The sequence below is a fragment of the Juglans microcarpa x Juglans regia genome, chromosome 6D (assembly GCF_004785595.1).
Source record: "Juglans microcarpa x Juglans regia isolate MS1-56 chromosome 6D, Jm3101_v1.0, whole genome shotgun sequence".
Lineage (NCBI taxonomy): Eukaryota > Viridiplantae > Streptophyta > Magnoliopsida > Fagales > Juglandaceae > Juglans > Juglans microcarpa x Juglans regia.
In genome coordinates, this window is record NC_054604.1 from 35,865,078 (window position 1) to 35,887,609 (window position 22,532).

The 22,532-nt window shown below is 35.9% G+C and overlaps 1 protein-coding gene and 2 long non-coding RNA genes across 7 annotated transcripts; 1 reads left to right on the forward strand and 2 right to left on the reverse strand.

Annotated features, from left to right (window-relative positions):
• The first annotated feature begins 3,278 nt into the window (after nt 1-3,278).
• Nucleotides 3,279-11,443, forward strand: LOC121234977. The gene is made up of 2 exons (XR_005934483.1): nt 3,279-3,596; nt 11,167-11,443. It is a non-coding gene; the product is annotated as an uncharacterized LOC121234977 (long non-coding RNA).
• Nucleotides 4,121-16,628, reverse strand: LOC121234976. Its single transcript, XR_005934482.1, has 3 exons — nt 16,125-16,628; nt 15,941-16,028; nt 4,121-4,139 (listed from the first exon to the last, which is right to left on the reverse strand). It is a non-coding gene; the product is annotated as an uncharacterized LOC121234976 (long non-coding RNA).
• LOC121234974 lies at nt 5,218-9,525 on the reverse strand. 5 transcript variants are annotated; one of them, XM_041131143.1, is made up of 6 exons: nt 9,291-9,525; nt 6,370-6,608; nt 6,057-6,266; nt 5,850-5,942; nt 5,660-5,755; nt 5,218-5,541 (listed from the first exon to the last, which is right to left on the reverse strand). In XM_041131143.1, the coding sequence occupies exons 1-6, from the start codon at nt 9,523-9,525 to the stop codon at nt 5,218-5,220; spliced, it is 1,197 nt and encodes a 398-aa protein (XP_040987077.1). The 5 variants fall into 5 exon arrangements, with proteins under 5 accessions (XP_040987077.1, XP_040987081.1, XP_040987078.1 ...); XM_041131147.1 differs by lacking the exon at nt 9,291-9,525 and adding an exon at nt 8,716-8,782 and having other exon boundaries at nt 6,370-6,621; XM_041131144.1 differs by lacking the exon at nt 5,850-5,942.
• Nucleotides 16,629-22,532: the final 5,904 nt, after the last annotated feature.

The following is a 22,532-nucleotide window of genomic DNA, read 5'->3' on the forward strand; positions in this document are numbered from 1 at the left end:
TATATGCTTCAAACTATATGCAGCATATTTTAACCAATCTCCAAAATTTCATTTTGGCACTAAACAAAGCATTCATAAGAACTAAAGGCGGCTTGAAACCAATGAGCTATAAATATATACTTGAAAACTTATAAAGGCAGAATTAAAACTACATGCAAAAGCCCACAAAAAATAAATAAATAAACAAGCAAACGAAAAGGAAAAGAAAACTGAGAAAGCAAACAAAAAAGAAACCTTAAAACTCGTGGATGCCCAACTTAATAAAACATGTGATGCCACAGCCATTACACTAGAATGAAATGGTTTGATACGAACTAAACCTTGGTCCTTGGATTAAGTAGTACTACACCCTGAAATATTTCATCTTTCCTAACTGAATTGATGTGTGTGATGAGAATACTTGTTTTCAATTATTCAATTTCAACAGCATCAATAGAGCATAAATGAGTGCAACATTAACAGTTATGGCTTTTTTTTAAAAAAAATTTATTCAAGCATTATGTATTTTATTTTACTGTTATAGTAACAATATTAGATAGGAAACCTTGGTTACTAGAATTGATGACTCTGCCATTTATTGTTACAGAGAATTGATGATATGGCCTGAATGTGTTGGACCAAATTGCCTGTACAACTCAATTACCCCCATCTATGCTTTTGCCTGTGCAACAGCTTGAAGATTTGAAAAGCTGCCTACAACAAGGATATATATTATATATAGTTTTAAGATATTTCTGAAAATTTAATGATTTTTGTACAGCTAATTCATAGTCCGAATCATAATGAATGTTAAATGGCTCTTCAAGCGGTTGCAATTGTAATAGTAGTTTAAAAGCCAGGCCAATCCAATTGCAGCTTTTGAAGAACAAATCCAATTGCCGACAGAACCAAAACTACTGAAAAATCATAAAACCCCCATTCGACGACAACAATTTGCTGAGAAATAATTTCATATTGTGTGTGAATAAAGTCTTGGATATGTTTATATGGAATGAACAGTCATCTCTTGTAAAATCGATTTTATAAAATGAGTTAGGTCCATGAATTTCTTCATGGTATCAGAGCCTGTCACATGACAAATGGGAGCCCACACTACTTACCAAGTGACAAGGACCAAGAAAAACACTGACCTACACGTGAGGGAGGGTGTTGAAAAATAATCTCATATTGCCTATGGACAAAATCTTGTGCATATTTATAAGGAATGAGCAATTCTTTCTTATAGAACCGATTTTATGAGATGAGTTATGTCATTAATTTCTTTACAATTAATGCCAAATTTTTTTTTACTGACAATTAAATGTTGTGTCTCATACCGAACCTCTGCAATTAGGGCTGTGCAAAAAAGGCCTCACCCCGATCAATCCGAAAGGCCCGATATGGGCCCACCCGACTAAAGTCGATTTCATCGAATGAAACCCAATATCATGTTTATTACAACCTAACATCGGTCGAAACTGACGGTTCGACTTTATCTATTTCCTCAACCGCCCTCAAATGCCAAAAGTCATTTCTGTACCTTACATACATCTGCATCTCCAGCAATAACTACACCTTCTCCAACTACTCTAATGCCCTCAAGTCCCTAATGAATCTCACCCAAGTCGAGCTCAACAATCTGTTGGTGGCCAAGGATGTGGGCAAGGTTTTTGGGCTTCTCTCGAGCAGAGCATGGTACTGCAAGAGGTTGGACATGTTGGTGAATTTGAGAAGATCGGCGGGGGTTTTGGCCAAGAGGAGATTCTGATTGGTTGAGAGAGTCTGGTTTTGGATGGGGATTCGAAACTAGGATTGGTTTAAGGTTTTGAGTTGGAACCTCAGATTTGCCAACTCTCAACACTCACGCACTTCGTTGTTCTTGGTTCAAGCAAGCCATCAAAATTCGTGGTTTTGGAGGATGAACTTGGGAGTAAGAAAGAGATGACAGTGTTGAAGAGTTTCTATGAAGCCCACGTTTTCCCTCCAGCCAAACACTATTAACTTCAACGACTGTCATTTAATTGGGCTCTTTTTAGTTATTTCTCTCGGGAATATCAAACCCTAGCTTCAATCCTTCTACCGATGAAGAAGAAAGAGGGAGTATTTCCAGTTTTTTTTTTTTTTAAAGTCTATTAGTCGGGTCATATGGGTCGACCCGTTTTTTATTTTGGACGGGTCGGGTCGGATCGTCACCTTGGATGTGAATTGTCGGGTCGGGTCAGGCACAGACCCGGTACTTTGGGCTCGGGTTGCAGGCCTACCTGCAATGGGTACGTAATTAAAGAGGTGTTAATTAGTTTGAATATAGATTTTGGAATAATTAGTTGGCATTGGATTTGGCTCAGGTTACAGGCTATCTGATATTGACAAATCTGCAAACAAATTCTTGCAAGCTTGAAAGAAAAATATTGTGTATATATTGAGCTCAGGACAACGCAATTGTAATAATCGACGAAACATTGTTTGAGCTCAGAAAATACTGAGCTCAATTGTGTATATATTGAGCTCGGAAAATCAAATACCTCGATTCACTGATCCAACATGCAGCCATGCACCTTTCATACATATAAATAAGTAGTTTCTTGTTTTATTTTCTGCTTAATTTGTGTGTATTTATACTCTCAATTATTTATTTCTGTATATGTTTTGCGGGATTATTGTTTATTATATATATGTTGCATAATTTTAAAGAGTGTGTAGTTATCTTTTGTAACAACCAGATATAATATTATAAGCTCAAAAATACTATTAGAGACTGAATGTGAATAACTTATTATTTTATGGTTATATTGTTAAAAACATTCTATTATTGATATTATTTTAAGGATATGAAAAAAATCAATGAAAAAAAATAAAAAAGACCATTTGGTCATGTTGATAGCCATCCTCGCACTACAGGAATTTTGCCTTCTTACGGGGAGTGAGATCGCCACATTTCCCATGCTTTCTCGCAGAAACAATTCACAAACTGCGATTTTCACTCTTCGCTAATCGGTCGAAAATAAAGCGTCTACTTAGAGGAATTTCGGTGAGAAATCATGGGCCCCCGCAATTGTTGCAGCTAACTCAGTGGACATTTCTCGCAGCAAAATCGCCTAGGCAATTTGGTCTGAAGGGCAATTACAGTGAAGAGACGTCGCAAATTTGGGTCATTTACGGTGATTTTGCAGTGCTGTAAAATCCAAATATTCAGCGATATATGGGTCTGGCGGTAAGAAGCTTTGTTCCCATTTGCGGTGAATTCCTAGAGGCCGTAAACTTAGACTCTTCATACGGCGATTTTGGGTCTGGCGGTAAGAAGTTTTGTTCCCATTTGCGGTGAATTAATTTGTAGATGCCGCAATTTCAAAGATTCGGTGAATTCCTAGACGCCGCAATTTCTTCTAATCTACATGTGGTGAGGATGTATGGCGCAGGAAATGCCAAAACTACCGCTTTCTAAAATTTACAGCTGTTGGGTTGGATATGCGGTGAATAAATGAAGAAATCCACTCACAGAATTAGATCTATGGGTTTTGCGAACGCTGGCTTCAAACAATAGTTGAGCAAATTTATGGGTTTCTTGGAATGCAGCGCAACAACGTTAAGATATTTGAAAGCTCATGTTTTGAACCCAGGTATGTTTGCAAATCAATTGATATATGCAATTAATTGTTTTTGTCCTGATCTATCGCAATTCCCGTCATCTTGGCATATTGATTCTCCACCAAGCATAACTTAAATGTTTAAAATATTGATTATTTTGCCTTTCTAGCGGCCAATATATTTCATGAATTAATGATCAATCATAAAAAATATCGGAGCAACCAGATGATCATTTCAAAAACATTAATATGCTCATCAGGAAATTAGATACTAGTAGATGCATCTAATTTAATTGAAGCCAATAGATCAGTAAATCCTCTATGTTGATCATGAGCGCCTTATAGCTACCTAGCTAGGGTTGATGATGATGAGAAGAAAGGCCATGTGACAACTGAATTTGCCAAAAATAAATTCCAAGCTTGGAGCAATATTATATATAATAAGAGCTAGGAAAATATCATATAGCAGTACTTCAAGTCTATTTAGAAGTGAATCCATATTAGCATCCAGCAGGCTCATTGGTGCATCAAAAAATTCCTAATGGCTGATATCAACATTTGACAGCTTATGTCTACCTGCAAAATACACATGCTTCAAACAATTATTTTCAGCCCTATAATATGAAAACTACATTTTCAAGCACATACCTAAGCACAAAATGAATAACCTGTCCAAGTATATGCAAGTATATCATATGCACTACATTTTCAACCACTACATTTGAGGCCATATGATATGCAAGTATATAGGCTGTCAAAAAACAGGGGAATGAATGGTGGAAATTACCACCTAATCACAAAATTCCAGGAAACTAAATCTTCATGCCATTTGTGTTTCTTCCACACCACCAAATATGGAAATAGTGCTACCCAATTACTTTTCTTAAGCTTTATAATTATGTTTGCACGCAAGGACTAATTACCATATGATATATAGAAGAAAACACCAACATTGTTTAAAAATTCCCAATATCGACGAGCCAAACCTCAGTTCAATTAAAATAAATTTTGGTTGACCCACCATAAATCTCATTTAATAGACAGTCTTATTTTTGAAGTTTAGATAAATACTCTCAAAGAGTGACCCAATGACCTGTTCTTGTGAATAAACAATGTTAGACTTGATTAAAAAAATCTCCCAATATAATGCAAAACTTGCTAAATTCCAATACTAGCCAAGTTATTCAAATGACAACTTAGGATTAAATCTCTTATATTATGCATATTCAACATAAATCTCTACCTATCGTCTATTACAGAAAAAAATTACCAAACATTTCTTTGTACCTAGTATACATCTCTCAAGTTGCAGGATTTTAATATCACCAGCATCATAACTAATCTTATAGAATACAATGAGCAACTCTCTTAACCATTGCAGACAAGACATGTAGTTGGAAGAGGTTTTAAAGCATACTTACAAAGTTTTCTGATAACCTTTAACTCTTGTTATCCCACCAAAATATTGTAGCCTATGACTTTTTATAATTCCCCCAAGCAACATCCAGCAAGTGTAGATATATGTCAAAATCCTGCACCATTTTGTAGACAACTAATAAACAAAATATGTGTCTACCAGCAAATGTTAGCAAAATATCAAAAAAGACCCCAGTTTAGAAGCCCTTCTAGCTAAATATTTCCTAGAGAGTCTCTATTAGACACTTTCAAAATCACTGTCAGGTAGGTTCATCCTCTGGTCATATGATTGTTGCCAAATCAGTAATTGTCGTACTTCCCTTTTCAAGTCATCCAATTCGGTCTTGTACATCATTGCCTCATTTTTATGTTTATCATTTTCTTGGGCTAGGTGCTCAACTTGTGCCGACATAGATGATGGTCTAGGCTCGGGTATAACTGAACCACCAAGTCCTCTTGCATAACCAGATCTATGTCCTAGCACATCTCTAAATATAATATTTGCAGCTTCATCTGTGCGCTTCTCAGGCTCCATCTCATGTAACTTCTCAATCATCGTATTCTGAGAAGAAAATAGAAGTTTATATCATTTATAATTAGGGGAAATAATTAAACTCTTTATTTAGTTATATATGAATGGAACAACATAGTAAAAAATTGGTAAGTTAGAGAGCACGCACATAGAGTGTTTCTGTCATGGGCGTGACAAATGCCCCTTTCTTCTTTGACCATCTAGTTTCTTTATAGAAGTTTACCAAGTTTGATGAGCTTGGACCCTTCAATTACACACATGAATATTAAAGACGTTCTTTTGTTTACACACTAGCACTGACCAATGAGTTTAGATCTTGAAAATCACAATAATCTTACCATCTCTTGTATTAACCTCATAAATGATTTTCTGCCTGGTGTGTGGTTCACACTCTGCCTTTTCCTATTAGCCTTATTTTGATTGGATATTTTCTGCAATATTCATAATGGCAATGTTAACAATACTTAGCTCATATATCTTTCCAATAAATTGCATCAAATCTAAAGGTGTCTTATATTTTCAAACTTCTATACGTCACTTGTTACCTTGAATTCGTCGCTGCCCCATCTCCCACATAATATTTTCCATACATCTGGTTCCACCAACGAGGTTGATTTTACTAATGCCTCATCGTGTGTTGCACAACCCAAGTATATTTTATGAAGCTGGTAGTGAAAGTCATTGAACTTCTTCCCAAGGTTCTTCTCGACCATCTCGCGATGATTCCTTTTGCTCCAATCAAGAATGAAATCAGCCTGCAACATCAAACCAAAAGACATCAGTCCATAGACATAACATCTTTTAAAATATGACTGGAATTTAGTCTATTTTTCCAGTTTAATGAAAGCAGCTCAATACCCGGACACGATTGATTAGCTCCTCCTTTTCTTGTGTATCTACAACATCCCAAGTATTTTGAACCATAGTTGCATGATGCTTGATAATCCATGTTACCCTTGTTGTAAAGAACACCGCATTCTCACATGATGGTGCCCTCTCACCATCATTAATCTTCAAAGGAATGAGACCATGCTTACGAAGCTTCATAAACTCAGTGCACCCAGCTGGTCCACGACACCTCCGCATTGGTAGTTTTCCTGCCATTGACATGTTGTAACATCCCGTATTTTAGTGTATTTTCACTGAAGGATTATTTTTAATAATTCAAAATTTTATTCTCTTATTTTATAATTATCGGATATTTTAAATGGGTTATTTTATGATCTTTAAATTGTAAAAATTAAATTTTTATGCTTTCTTAATATTTATTTACTGTTGTACATTTAAATTGTTCTCCTTTTAAATTAATTGATTGTGGGATTTAATTATTTTATTTTCATTGTATCATTACGTTTAATTTAATTTAATTGATTTGCTGTTTTAAAATTATTTTCATTGGATCATTTTCTGTGACCCAAGATGTGAGGATTGGACCTCATTTCTTTCCCTTCATTTTTTCGTTTTCTCCTTTTTCTTTTCTTTCTTTTCTTTTTCCCAGTTTCCCCCCATTCCGCGCGACTCACTCTCTCTCTCTCTCTCTCTTCATCCGGTTTTGCCTTCCGCCCAGCTCGCCGCCGTGAGCTGCCGGTGAACGACACCGCCCCCTCCGTTCAACTCCCCACCGGCTGGCGATCCTTCCCCTTAAATCTCAGCTCCTCCATTGCCGGCGTTCTCCTCCACGCGGCCTTCTCTTCCTTCGCGCGCCGCCGTCGCGCCACCTCCAGCCACCATCTCTTCACCACTTCATCCCCGACCTCTTGGCAACCCAATGGACCCAACCCCAGCTCCGATCCGTCACCGGTGAAGCACAACCAAACTCATCTCCGATTTCGACTTTTTGGCCTTAAAACCGCCCTTTGCGCCGCCACCCACGGCAAACCACCACTACCATTGGCTTCACCGACCTCTCTAGGCCCTACTCTATCAATTTTGGGTCTTAGTTTGTCCCCATTCAAAAGTGGGTATTTGAGACCTACGGCCACAGTGTATTTTACACTGTTATGTTGCTGAGTCACCACTTCTTGCACCTCCGTGATCCTTCGAAAATCATATTATAGCGCTGTAAGTATTTTTCCAAAGAACTATTATGATTTAAATATATTTTTGCACTAACTCATGTTATTGTGAACTGGTTGGTTGGACATGCCGGACTGAGTCCGAGGAGTTCGGGGGTTGGATGGACTATGGACGGAGTTGTGTGATTGATTGGTATTGTGAATTGTTGGTTGTTGGTTTTGGTGTTCATGTACATAGCATATTGCACGCATGATCATGTTTGTAAAGGAAACTGGGTTTTCGTGTACATGCATCATGTTCATGTGTTAAAGGATTTTGGGTGCGTGTGTATCACGACCCCAAGCCGAGATGGGGTATTATCTCGATGGAGCTTCTCTGGTCACTCGGGAGCGGAATATACTGAGTGACGTCCCTTGGATTGTCGCTGGGCGATGATGGGATCGGACGAGATGGTCTCGTGCCGACTCCGTGACCCTTTTGCTGGTGGGGGCTAGAGGATGCTTGGCCACGTACGCACTGCGCGCGGAACTGGGCATCGCTCTTTGCGTAGTGGGTGCTTGGCCACGAACGCGCTGGGCGCGAAACTGAGCATCGCTACGAAGCCAGGACGTGCGGATGATCTCTAGGGGAGATCATGGTGCATTGGTTAATGGAATATTGGGTTATTTTCTGGGAAAATGACAGAGTATTGTTTTTGCGCTAAAATGAGATTTTTGCGTGTGTTGGAAAATATCTATTTTCGGGAAAAATAGTATTTTTGGGTTTAATACATATCTCATCATATGCATGCATGTTAGTAGCATTAATGTATTTTTATCTCGTAGTTATTTGGGTTATACTTACCTGCAGTACCATTTTGTGGTAACGTAGATTTTGATGCAGAGGAGGATGAAGGTGAGCCTAAGGAGTCGGCTCCGCCCGAGGAGTGATTGGATCACTCGTATTTTGGTTGGGATTTGTAAACATTTATTATGGATGACTGTATAATTTTTAAACCTTTTAACTGGTTGTTTAAATTGTATTAACAATTCTGGTACTTAGTTGTATTAATTATCCGCTGCGTTGTTTTTGTACACCGTTGCATGCACACACACTTGGCACTAACGTTGGGATGTGTGACCTTGTTGTCATCATCTCGGTGTCTCGATTCTCGTGTCTCCTTATATGGGAGTCGTGGGCGCCACACATGTTGACATCAATGACTAACAAATAATAATCACTAGACCAACTATTGGGTCCAGAACCACACACCTCAAGCATACATGACCATTTTATCTATTCTGAATTAGTTAAATGTATATTCACATTATTATCACTGGATTTAGTCTTTTTTTCATGACTCATTTAACCTTTAAATTTGTTTGATAGTTAACAAAACCCAACTAATTGGTTGTTGGTTTGGTTTATCTTATTAATGTGCACTTTGATCACCATTATGGTAAAAACAAAAAAGCTACTTGAAAAATATAGCATCAACAAGCATATTGAACGTATGAGACAAATTCTTTTTAATAGCTATTTCTGACTAAACAAACAATTAATTTTCATGCAGAATGTTCTCAGCTTTAAAACAAAACAGACACAAATTGTCCAACCACCTCGTAACAATAAATATTGAATAGAACTAACAATAATAAAGAAGCATGCATACCAACATTCTACAGGAAGTCCAACCAGCTCATAAAACAATAAATATTGTAAAAAAATGTGAGAGCAATTAATAATAAATTCTTTGTAATTTCCACCAAAACAATATTTATTACCATTGTTCTCAAGACTTGTATTTGGAGCATTGCTAATTTCAGGAAACTCAGTACCCAAAACCATCTCTGGGGGTTGTGTTGAGTCATCTGATGATGAACTTTGCTCAACCCTTCGTGTCCACCTACTAGGTTGCGACTGAGGTGTTGGACCACTCCATGTGCTCCCTTCACTTGCGCGTATGCGAGTTTCTGTCATTCGGGCATGTCCACCAAGTCCTCTTCTTGTTCCTCTCATGACAAATCAAACTTCCAATTGATTGGAAATCGATTCTGTATGCAACTAATGAAAATTGGAACTGTCATGTGAAAATATAGTTTAAATAGGGTGATCATCATGAAAATTGCAATATTTCTACAGTTTAAAACACAATGCCAGATGCAAGTCCCAATTTCTACCATGGACCTAAAATAGATGTTCTTAATACATACCTGCAGATTTTTGGGGGTTACGTTGCAGAAGAATTTTTTTTTTTTTTTAAATCCTCAAGTTCAAATAAATGATATACTTGGGGAACTTGGTGGGCGAGATGAGTATTTGCTAGTGGAAAGCCCTGAAGCAGGGCAAAGTATCCAAACCAATGGTTGCTTGGGTTAGTGGAACCTATGCACGACTTATCAAATCTAAAGTAAAGTTTGGACATGCTGCAAGTAACCACCTCAATTGCCTTTTACTGTTCTGTTTATAATGCTGTTTTTTGTAGCAATATATTACAAAAGGCGTCGCAATTGTGAATAATTATATATCTTGGTATTGTCTAATCAGGGAGCTAAAAGTGGTGCTGACATGGAGTCTGCTCAAGTCAAAAATCAAGCACTAAGAGAAGCTGGAGCTGTTGTACCCACATCATATGAAGCCTTAGAAGTTTCAAACCTTAGCAAACTTTTGAGAAAATGTTTGGTTCTGTGTATCATGAACATCAGCCTATAAATAACCTCCTCCACACCCCCTCCAAACCCACAAAAAAATAAAAAAAAACTAACATTCTGTCAATTCTCTTAGGCTCTGCATTTGGATATAATTATACGCCATCTCCCATATTAATTCCTTTAAAGGTTGAAGAAGGAAATACTATGCCGGTAAAAGAGAATAAATATTTGTATCGTGTAGTGGACTGAAAGTCATAATAAGTAGTGGAGATTTTTATTTTTTACCCATTAAGAGATGGTAGGAATATACATAACGGGATCTCTTAGTGATTAAAGGTGAGTTTGAAAGGGAAGAACGTCTCCAATGGCCTCCACATTCATCTGTGCCTTTGTCAAACTTGTCTAAGCAGATTTCTCTAAAGTAAACAACTCTGAACTTTCTGTGTACTGCTTTCGTGTAGTAGACTGAAAGTCATGAAGTGACTTGCATCTGATATAGTGTTTTAAAAGTTTGGCTAATTTCCCTCCAATTTTAGCTTCTAGATATTTGGTTATCCCGGGTTTTACTTAACTTCCCATCAAGAAGAGATCTTTCACTATTGATAAGTCTGACAGTAGGACCCTCCATTGACATGGTACATCAACTATTTTCTCAAAAACTAACAATTAACAACCCCTTCTTTACTATGTAAAAAACTTAATTATATTGAAACCAGGCCCTTCAAACGTTATACCATTTGGATACAACGTTGAGCATTAAATTAGATATATATAAAAAAATACATATCACTATGTTAGATTCTCTAGTGTTTAATTCCTATAATTTAATACTACAAAATATTAAATTACATTTGGACAAATATGCTGGATCATTTTTATATTTCACTATATATGTTATTCACTGACCCAGGCTCCCATAAATTTCGTATACTATTTTTTCCATACCTTTTCATAGATTCCGATATCTTTTCATAATAAAAGAGAATTAAAGTCTATGCATTTGATACAGAAGGATCCGAGTCAGATGAAGCTACGTTGTCCCGAGCCAGATTTTTGCGCTAATTACTTCTTCCCTTACTATTTAATTTTGGCATGATTATTAGAATTTTGCTACTTTTGGAAAAAAAAAAAAAAAAAAAAGAAAAAAAAAATTCTTTTATCAATTTGCAGTTATTATAATGGCCTGACTTGTGGGCTGATTTTTGACATTCTTGGATTTGATAATTTTGATTTGAACAATTCTGTGTTTTTTGATGATTCTCTTGTTCTCTTCCCAAAAATTCTATTGAAATTAACCTGCAAAATAATAGCTATTCTATCTGGTGTCAGCATGCCACCTTTGTATATAAACTAAAAAAAAAAAAAACATATTTACCCATTGGCTTCGAGTTGAACCCGATATTTTTTGTTTATGTAGCATTCAAACTCTATTTATTCAATTTTATAAAACACGTAAAAAGTTGATAGTGTAGAACTGTGATGGTAAGTGTTAAATTAGTATATATAGACGAATGAAAGTGGGTATCACCACATCACAACTCGTGTTGTTCATCAATCATCTCAAGAGGTTGGAAGTAATATGCCAGCCTCGAATTTGAATGTTATTGTTTTCCAAAAAACAGTGCAAGTTGAAGTGCACCAGTAAGTACTTGAAGCTTGCATTTAGAATAATGATGGAAGCATGGTCCTGTGCTTCCAATTACCACATCTCCCCAAGTATTCAGTCATGACAAGAGATCAACGCATCTTTTAGACAGAAATTGTTGGATTATGGCCCAGAAAAAAATAAAAGAAAGAAGAAAATATACTAGAATAGATGATCCATCAATGGGTGGAAGCCACCCAATGTCCATTTTAGAATAGACTTGTAGCACAATTAGACAGAGATGCAAATATTCCAAGCCCATACCATACAGAATCAAACTTTTAATTAGAGTGTGAGCAACTCACGTGATACAGAATCAACTAATTCTTTTCCATCCATAGAAAAATACATCTTTTTAGTGCTACAAGGAATGGCAGCCAGTTTTCTCTAGTGGTGCCACAATCCTTAAGACTAATTATTTGTATGGAGTTTGATGCTTCGAGATATATCATCAGCTCAACTTCGATCCACTTCTTTGTTTAGTAAAGGCTTCCTCCTATTATAGATGGTTGATGTTTTTGTTCTGGAATATCATATGCAATTGGTTTTTCAGATCTTATCACGATGAAGAACATTACAATAGTGTGCGGTTAAAGGAAGACACTTGTGGTGGGCCAGCTAGGCCAATCATTATTAAGGTTTGTTTGTACTTTTTTTTCTCTCTTTTACAAACTTTATCTTATCACTACAATGGTAATCTATATATGAGTCCAAACATTTACTGTTTGAACACTACTTATTGCTATGAGTTTAAAGAGTGGTAGAGCATCAGCTTGGATCATAGTGACAACGAGATGACAATGAAAAGAAGGATAAAGGTGAAAGAGAAAATAGAAAGACAAGCGACTTGTAGCTGATCTAGCTAGGCAGATCATGTACATGAATTACTAAAGTTATTTCTCAGAACCCTCCATACGGCCAATGTTTTCCATCTGGTGGAAATATTTAATGACAGCTTCAAGTGGTATGAATGAAGTTAATAAATCATGTAAATCGACCATTCATCCAGTACTAACTGGAGAGCCATAATTCTTTTTACTAAAGCTTCAAAACATATCAGCTTGCACACCAAATTATCAACATCGGCATATTACACTAATAAAAATTAAGACAGCCCACATGTAAAGATTCAATTGTTAAAATTGTGCTACATTACCTATTTTCATTTATTATTCAAAATAAACATTATAACATTATACAAACAAGAAAACAATCAGACAGAGACGCAAATTTATATAAGCCCATACCATACCGGGAAATTCATTATATGTGTTCTCAAACAATACACCACACAACTATTGTATACTTCCTGTGTACATGGCACATGCCTATTTCATTCACATCAATAAAGTTTATCTCTTACTTATCAAAAAAAAACAAAAAAACAATACACTACACAAAGCCATCTCTAGATAAGCTATTAAATTTTTTTGATTGCAAGAAGGCCTTCATTTATTGCAATAAAAAGGGTATGATCACAGTAATAAGACAGATTAAGAGGAAGATAACAAACCTAGAATGTTTGAGGAAGTTCAAGGTGAAAGGGAAGATAAGAAAAGGATGCACATGTATACCTCGTGTAATCTGACCATGTAGGATGTTTGAGGAGCTTCAAGGTGGCAATCTCCCTCTTCATCTGCAGCACAATACTAATGTGTGTGTATATATATATATATATATATATACACATTAGTGAAAAAACAAGAACATTGGTTACTATCAATGGCGTATTCTGATTCAGAGTTCATGATTTTCACCAAGACAATTACAGAGGAAACCCATAAAGACACCTAATAGGAATCCATTAATTGAAGGACTCTCAACAAAAAAATACCTAGTTCATTACTATTGATGGAGATGAATGAATCCCAAAAGAAAAACATTGGACAAAGCTATTTTGTTGGGTTAAGTTCTTTAATTTTTCTGTGATTTTTACTTTTTTGACACTCTTTACACAATCAAAAGCAAGCTAAAACTTGAAAGATGGTGCATGTGTTTGAAAGATAATCTACAGATCAATACATTATTAATTCATAACATTCAATAAGCTGGTGCATGTGTTTGAAAGATTTCCATGCAAATTAAGCATTATATATATATATATATATATATATATTGACTAGACAGACCGCAGATCTCGTCCTTTTGATTGAAGCAAAAAATCTCAAGCTAGCCATGGATTGAAGGGAAAAAGGATCACTCCCTTCTACATAAAGGCACTATACTTTCAAGTTCTAGAAGTCAAATGGTCCCTTTGTTTTTAATCAAAGAAACAATTTCAAATATCGGTTAATTAAAATTCCAACTATATTACTGGCAAAAGCATACTTCCAAAACGAAATGCTTCCACGGCTATATGGAATAAAGTCATCATGATTTATTATGGAATGGAATGGATCTTTCATATTATATAAAAGATATTGACAGCCATATATATATAATCATATATATGATTCTTATATATGTGCCTTCCAATCCTTTCTTATTTAAACCATACAGTCTGTACGTTCGTTGTGTGTTTCTACGTGTTAATTTTGAGAGAGAGAGAAGATAAGGCCGAAAGAGGTGGTCCTAATGGCTTTCTCTCCATTCTCTCTGAATTTCTTCCTTAAACTATTTGCTTGTAATTTTCATCAGTTCAGGTACAAAAACTTCAGCAAGCTGGTCTGAGCCAGCTTATACTCCGTGATGAAAGCTTGGCCCAACAAGAAGCAGACAGAGTGCATAGACTTCCAGGCCAGCCTTTGGTGAACTTCAAGCAATATGCAGGATATGTTACTGTCAATGAAACTCATGGAAGAGCACTCTTCTACTGGTTCTTTGAAGCTACAGAGAAACCAGAAGGAAAACCTGTTCTTCTCTGGCTAAATGGAGGTATATATATATATATATATATATATATATATATATATATATTAGTTTTCATTCAAATTTAATTTAATTTATGGAAACCTTTTTAATTTCTTTTTTCTTTGTTGTAGAAATATAATCATCACATATATATCTAATATATATACTGTGGCTAAATGGATATATATAATATAAATTATTAATATTTATCTCTTCCCATCATTTAAACTTTTAAAATAAGTACTATTATAGACGTAAAAACTCTTAATGTTATCTCATTGTTGTTTAGATTAGGTAAGCTCTCTCTTTCATCACCTATTGTCGTTATTAGCTGATTACTATTAATAATCATTATGCAATTAATTTCAGTTGCTGTCATCATAAGGTTATGACCGCGCGTACGCATATGGCTATCGGTCTTTATCTGTAGTAATGGTCTAAGAAAATGAAGTCTCGAACGAGATGTTCAAATCATGAATCATGAATCTACTTGATTAAGCTCAAATGCATAAAATAATATAATAAGCAATTAAACATCTTAATTATCAGAACATGAATAATATTAGCAGTACACATTGCCGATCGATGGAGATATTATATATATATATATAGCCGCCCAATATATTTATATGTATCATATTATATAGATGATCAGTTTCTTCTTTACTTTACAGAAGAAAAAGTATACAAAATCGTTGAAACATAGCTCTAATTTTTTGGTATAGGTGGCAAAGATTAATGCTGAGGCAAAATATACATGTCTAAAGACCCTTATCTCTTATATTATGTACTTTGTTGATAGTAAGTAGATGGAAGGATTCATAACCTTCAGATTTTTCTGTAGTCTTTGAACTGGGGTCCAGGAAAAAAAAAATGAAAAGATATATTTACACTTATATGCTAAAACTACAATATAGCAGAGAAATTTCTCGACCTGTTGTTTCCAAAAGTTGTCAAGTACCAGATAAAACACTAATGTAACAGATTCACAATCAATTTAAACTAGTATATCACCCAAAACAACATTCGCCAAACAACATAGAAAAATTTCAATCAATTTACACTTATATGCTAAAACTTCAAAATAGCAGAGAAATTTCTCTCATTGTTGTTTCCAAAAGTTGTCACTGCAATTTGGAACAAATTCACAATCAATTTAAACTAGCATCTGAATATTTTTATGCAAATGACTTTACCTTTCTCTTGCAAATGAGCCCAAAAATAAAACTAGCTAAATACATGTATGCGAAACAGAGAGAGATAGTCACGGAATGAAGGACAGAAATACCACACAGATTGAAAGGAGATGAGATAGCTTGCTGAAATAGGGACCGAGTGGAGAAGCCGTGCGCGACGGTGGGACACGATTGGGCAGCCTATAGAGAGAGAGGGACTGAGTGAAAGTTAGAGAGAGAGAGAGAGAGAGAGAGACGGACGGTGAATTGATTGTGAAAGAGACGGAGGAGACTTACCGACTAGGCAAGGAGGCGACGGCGTGCAGCAGGGAAGTCGATCTGTCACAGAGAAGAATCGATGTTGTTTTCTCAGACCTTGTTCAACGTGAAGGCTGGGATGGACTGATGGAGGGGGTTTTGCTCTGTTTCGGTGGTGGTGGAAGCTCACGATGGCTGCAGCAAAATTGGGTTTTCGGACAGAGATCGGTATCGGCGAAAATGGGTTTCTGTAAAATGGGTTTCCGTAGTTATCACTACGGAGATAGCCAACATATGCACGCTTCTAACTTAATGCGGTGATAAACATGTCGCCGCAGTCAGAAATAACTTGCTATTTTTGCATCTTACATGGTAATATTATTTGTGAAGAGAAAAAGTCGCCGCAAAAAGTATGTGTTATGGCGAATTTCACTGCCGCCACTACAAAAATGCGGCTACAGTGCATTATGGTCTGTTGCGGCCAAAAATTAATCGCCCCTTCAGCTTTTGACAGCAAAAACTGCTTTTTCTTGTAGTGTCCTACTACAACCTCGGCTCATTAATAAACTACGTACCTGACATTTAGCCGATGCTAGAGGTAGCAAGCTAGCATAGATTTGAGGCCTAATTTGCATCAGTACGTTGAGATAATTGGCTAGATCTAATTACGTACAAGATTTGGGCGGCTGCAACTCATGCATGATGCATGTTTAATTAAAGAGATGGAATCTCTGTTATGTGAAAATAGGTTAAATTGTCTTATTCAAATCGACTTAGGGTAATTAATTATCGTGGTCTGATAGAGAACTAATTGATCTTGAATTGTATTTAATTAAGGTGTGCGAGTTTTTTCTTTGTACGTACGAGAATATAAATGAGATCAGCTAGCATGCACTCTCTCTCTCTCTCTCTCTCTCTATATATATATATATATAACACCAAGTTTTTCATCCTTATATATTATATGTTCGATCGGTACGTAAGAATTAATGATGAAAAAAAATGAAGTATATTATACAAATATATATAGTAATGACACCAATAATTAAGAATCTGATGATCATTTTATGTTAGAAATACTAGATTAAAGTATACAGCAGAAGCGATATTACCTCACAGGAAATATCTCAGATCTAGTGCGATTGTTCCACGGATTCTCCAGTGTCGTTATTCATCCACGATCTTCACATCAATGGTGGAGTGTGCTACGTGGTAATACCAGAGCAACACTCACACATTCTACAGCCTAGATGCCGTGACTAGAGAGAACCATTTGAGAGAGAGTTGTTTTGTCTAAGTATCTACTCTAAAGAGAGGGAGAGACTACTTAAATAGCTTCTCTAGTGTAACCCCCTGGCTGGCCATTAAGGACCAGCCATCAAGCCTCATGAAGTGGCTTAAGAGCCACTTCATAACCCCCAAGAGGAGGTTAAGGGGTGCCCACTATGGGTGCCCCTTTCTTACATCTCCCACTCACACATAGTGGACAAGACCCCAGGTCTATATCTCTCAATATGTTCTCAATCTTGCTCATACTGGCAAATAGGCCGTGCGACCATCGAGCACAGCTGTAAAAGAAAAATGGGAGCACTGTACCAAATCTCTCCTAGAAAAGACCAGCATAGCAACATCCCTAAAAGTGTCTCGTTATGCCCCGACTCATTTGGTCACATCAGACCAAGCATCCCTAATCCCTCTCGAGTCCAAATGACTCAGAGCAATGCTCAATCTCCATAAAACATGATGTACTCACAGCTATATCGCAACTCCCAAGAAGCAACATAACTTGCCGGCAATGAGTACACATCATTATCGATGTGTTACCAAATAGTCTTCCCTTCGTGCTCATGTCATTTAGTTTCAGTCTAGTCGCTTTCCCAGCAATACCTCTTTAGACCGCATCATACATGGCCATAGATAACATGCCAAAGTAGCAAACACTAAAACATCAACCTCGTAACATAGTCAAAGGTCTCCTAAGGGCATAAATAAATTAAGGTCATCAATTATGACCTACAGGACTCACACGGTGAGGAAGCAGGGAACCATTCACTCACCTCTACTGTTGGTCGTAAAAGCACATGTAATATAAAATACATGTTACGGTGGATTTCTCTTTTCGAAGAAAAAGCGTATATCTAATCTCAATACACCGTACAGATCTTAGTCTAGTCGCTATCTCAGCGCTTAACCCGAGTCCCTCCATTTGCTCGCTATCCAAAGCGCCAAAGAGGATCTCGCATCTGGCTAAACCACAGGCTACATGGATTGTGGGAAACCATGCACAGTTGTTAGACCTCATCTTAGCTCCCACTAAGGTGACATATCTTTTGTGTCTTACAACTTATCCCTCTCTGGACAAGTACTGAGTGACACATTGTCTCATCTTTGCTCGCTATCTCTTTATAGCGGCAAAAACGATCGCTCGTGTGAGTGAGCCGATCTAAGCCCGTCAATATACCTTTCTCACTATAACTCCTAAATTTATGGTGAATATGTGTGCTTACCAAAGAATGCTTCTAATCACGCCACATGATCATAGAACACATCAGTATCATGTGCATGACGAGCAATACCGAGAGGTACAGAGAAATCACATGGTCAACAACAAATTATTAAACCACAACTCTCAAGTGGTGTTTAATGACCATTTCTCTCCATGTGCATTATAATGTATAGTAACTTTCCAAAACATGCTCGTACCAAGAGACTCAATTTTTACATGTAAAAGTCATTTGCACAATCATGAAGTCAGCGATGACTCATCACGAATCTCATTTAGGTCAAACTCACAATATAAGCCGTAGATTCTAGTCAGCAAGTCTAACTGTAATTTTTAAGAATCTACAAAGTGACCACAAATGTTATTCAGCAAACCTAATTTGTGACTTCAATGTTTCATTTAAATCTCTTGCACTCAACAAAAGCATGTGAGATAACCATTATTTATTTTTCATTAAGGGTAAAGGGATTAGGGCCTTTGCTCCCAAAGACAATCAAAATAGTCTAGTCGTTACTATTAACGACAATCGCATCACAAACTCACTTAAACAAGTAAGCCATATTTACCCTCTAACAAAAACTTAACCTCTAACTCCCATGAGCAAACCATAATAGAAACATCAAACAGTATAGACAAAACTAGATTCTTTAGTATTTTCCATCTCATTAATTGTCTATGGATTTTGAACAAGAGCTCCTAGAAACTGTTTTTCTTATAAACAGTCTCACAAGACATGAAACCTGAGCTTCTTTTCACAAACCCATGTCTATCACCTAGTAGTATGGAAAACCTCTTATTAGGCGACAATTAATTATTTAAGACAACCAGTTCGCAATATCTCTTATGATGACACTTTTCTAATATTGTCAACAACGTTCAAAGAACCACATTTTATTCAATAGGTCGTTTAAAAAAAAACGACTAGGTACATTGGGTATCTTTGAATAGATGGTTTGTTTAGGCCGCATGTAAACAGCACCAGCAACGTTCATTCGCTTTATGTACCAAAATAGTACTAGCAACAATCATGCGCTCAAAGTACTTCATGCCTAAACATCACAAAAGTGAACCATCTAATTCTCCTCTGAGAATCAGCTATTTAACACCTTCAAGAAAAGTTTTAATAAATATGCGATCAATAGCTATCTAAATGCAACTCAATTAGTGCTAAGAGATGGATATATACCTCTATCAATTAGATCAACAACCCCAGATCGGATCATATAAGCAAAGCAAATCTAAGATTCTATGTTGGGATTCCTACTATGTGAATTCAATATCTTTAGCGGAGCGATATTACAAAATATTCTCTTCTAGTCTCTAAACGACGAGAGAATATTGATATAAAGCCACCACACTATTTAAGAGAATCTTTATATTCTATAACTTTTGGGAGTCACTATCACTAATGGTACACCTTAACTCAAAGGTATATTTCCACTATTTTCGGCGATCTTATATAAAAAAAATTTCAAAAATATTAAGGTTAAGGTAATGTGGAATGAAACATTATGAAAACGTTCTTTCCAAAAATAAGTGTTACAAAAATCCACAATTCCCCACCCTCGCCGAAAATACGAGTAATTTTCTTAACTCAACCAAAAAATGATCAAGCTGAGATCCTCTCGATTTTTAATAGAATTCACGTTTGCACAAAATAGTCACTCAGCCTTTCTCAAAAGCGAATGAACTCGATCTAAGGACGACAAATCAAAATTAAGGCTGCAACCCCATATTACATCAACCCAAGTGTGATATAACAACTGCTTTGCGCCATAATTCATTTATAACACCATTCTCAACAAGTCAATAAACTGCAAGATAATTGTTCTCATCATATAACTCATACGATTGCGATTTTCTTTTTTTTTTTAAAAAAAAATTAATTGAAAAATTTATTTTCATAGAAAAAAAATTTTGGATCGCATTTATGTGATGAAACAACATATTTATTATCAAAGTCCTTAGTGTGCATGTATAAGAACTTTCACATAGAAAATGCTCATATTGCCTTTTCTCTTTGACTCTACTAATCCAAGGAGAGGGATCTCATTAGCGAGAAAATATTCAATTTCTCAAGCTCACACCCATCATCCTAAGCCTCAATGGCATATTTTAGTATATTATTTCCCCACCCGAGAAATAATACCATTGAGTCAATGAGTGACCATCCAACTTCTAAACCTCTAGGAATTCTCACTAATACCACTACTTTCAAGAAGTCTTAAATCAAATTAGGTCTAGACTTATTTAATATCGCATTAAAATCACTAATAAAAAATATTGCTTTTTGCAACAAATGCAGTATGCGACGTTTTAGCCGCTAACTAGCGATATATCCTTATTTCTTGCATACTCAATATTTTTCATATTCTCCAATCCACTATAGGAGAGAAAAGAAAAATTTTGTAAGAAATTATTTTAGCCTAAAACCTGTCTTGCATCAATGCAACCACGAGCAAGATTTTTAGGCTTAATTTAAGTCGTACCTAATTATTCAGACTTTTGCCACAGTTACCATGCAAACCTCCAAGGTGCTTGGTATTATTACTCTCAACGGGTGCTCCAAAGTTTATATATCTGCAAGAACCTATTTGTTCTCACAAGAGAAAAATAAAACTTGAGCAAAATTACCAGTGCTAGTACCACATAGAGGTGCATTGATAAAAACTTTAAAAATGAATATGCCAATTAAGAATGTCCTCAACACTCCTGCACACTCAAAATTTAATGTCCTGACTTGCCAAACATACTAGCAAGTACAGAGGGTATATACTTATCTGTGAGTTAATCTAAGTTGTTTCAAGATTATATGCTCAACCTCAAATATAGGAGCAATTTAATCTTTGCGTTACAAAAACAACGCGCAACTTTTGTTATTACCCACAAGATTCAAAGGCAAAATAGTGGTTTAGCTCTATCTGACAGTTGATCCCATCAACTTCCATAAAAAATTATAGTGCAAGCGTCCTACGCGCACTTCCAATTTTACTCTAAACCTTTTATAGGTTTCACAATAATGATGGTCTAAGACAATCTGACACTCACAATAATCTTTATTTGTTTCCAACTATTGCTCATGGAGGAGATTAATGCGACGATTAAGTCGTATAAATAATCTCAAGACTTTCTTCATGGTTATCTCAAAGTTACTAAACTATGCACATCTAATTGCACACACATTTAAGAAATTTGCCGCGTTAATCTAAGTTAGAACAAAAATAATTAATACATGTCGCAAGATCGAAAATTCGCTAAGCTTTCTAATCATCTCTTGCGCCTCAATGTCTAATTATTAATTTCTAATTTAATTTTCGCGCAAATTTATATCGTATAGGAGATTAATTCCAAATTAATCTCAACCATACTCCCACTAGGATAAGCAATCTACCGAGTTAGTCACATAAAAAAAAAAAAAAAATTCTTCTCTGATCGAAGAAATTTATTTGAGCCAATCAGAAGCATGGATTAATCAAACCCGGGCTACTTAATCCTCTAATTTATTACATTCTAAAAAACTGAAGACAATTCTAAAAAATAGTCTAACAATATAAGTGATAAATTAAGTTCACAATCACATGCAATCACAATACATGTATGGAAAAATAATCATCACATTTCATTCAAATAATTATTATTCACAAAAATAATAATCTAGGCAATTTATAACGTAAAATAAAATGCAAAACAAATGTGACAAAAAAAATATCATGGCAAGTATGTATTTAATAACCATAATGACATGCAAAAATATTTCAAAAAAAAATATTTTATGCCACAATAACATGCTGAATAAATAATTAAAATTAACATACACACTAACAATAAGCTCTAGCCCAATGGTTGAGCTTATAATCCTTGTGTGTGAGGTCTTGGGTTCAAAACACCACCCAAGCATTTTGTCAAAAAAAAAATTGTTCTTAGACAGCCAATGGGCCGCACCT

Bases quoted from the DNA above. Each gene is read 5' to 3' on its own strand.
- LOC121234974 (XM_041131143.1), bottom strand. From the start codon at position 9,525: ATGAGAGGAACAAGAAGAGGACTTGGTGGACATGCCCGAATGACAGAA. The intron at 6,609-9,290 runs GTAATAAATATT...TGTCAATGGCAG, and splicing joins TACAAGTCTTGAGAACAATG to GAAAACTACCAATGCGGAGG. The intron at 6,267-6,369 runs GTATTGAGCTGC...TTGATGTTGCAG, and splicing joins AGCTAATCAATCGTGTCCGG to GCTGATTTCATTCTTGATTG.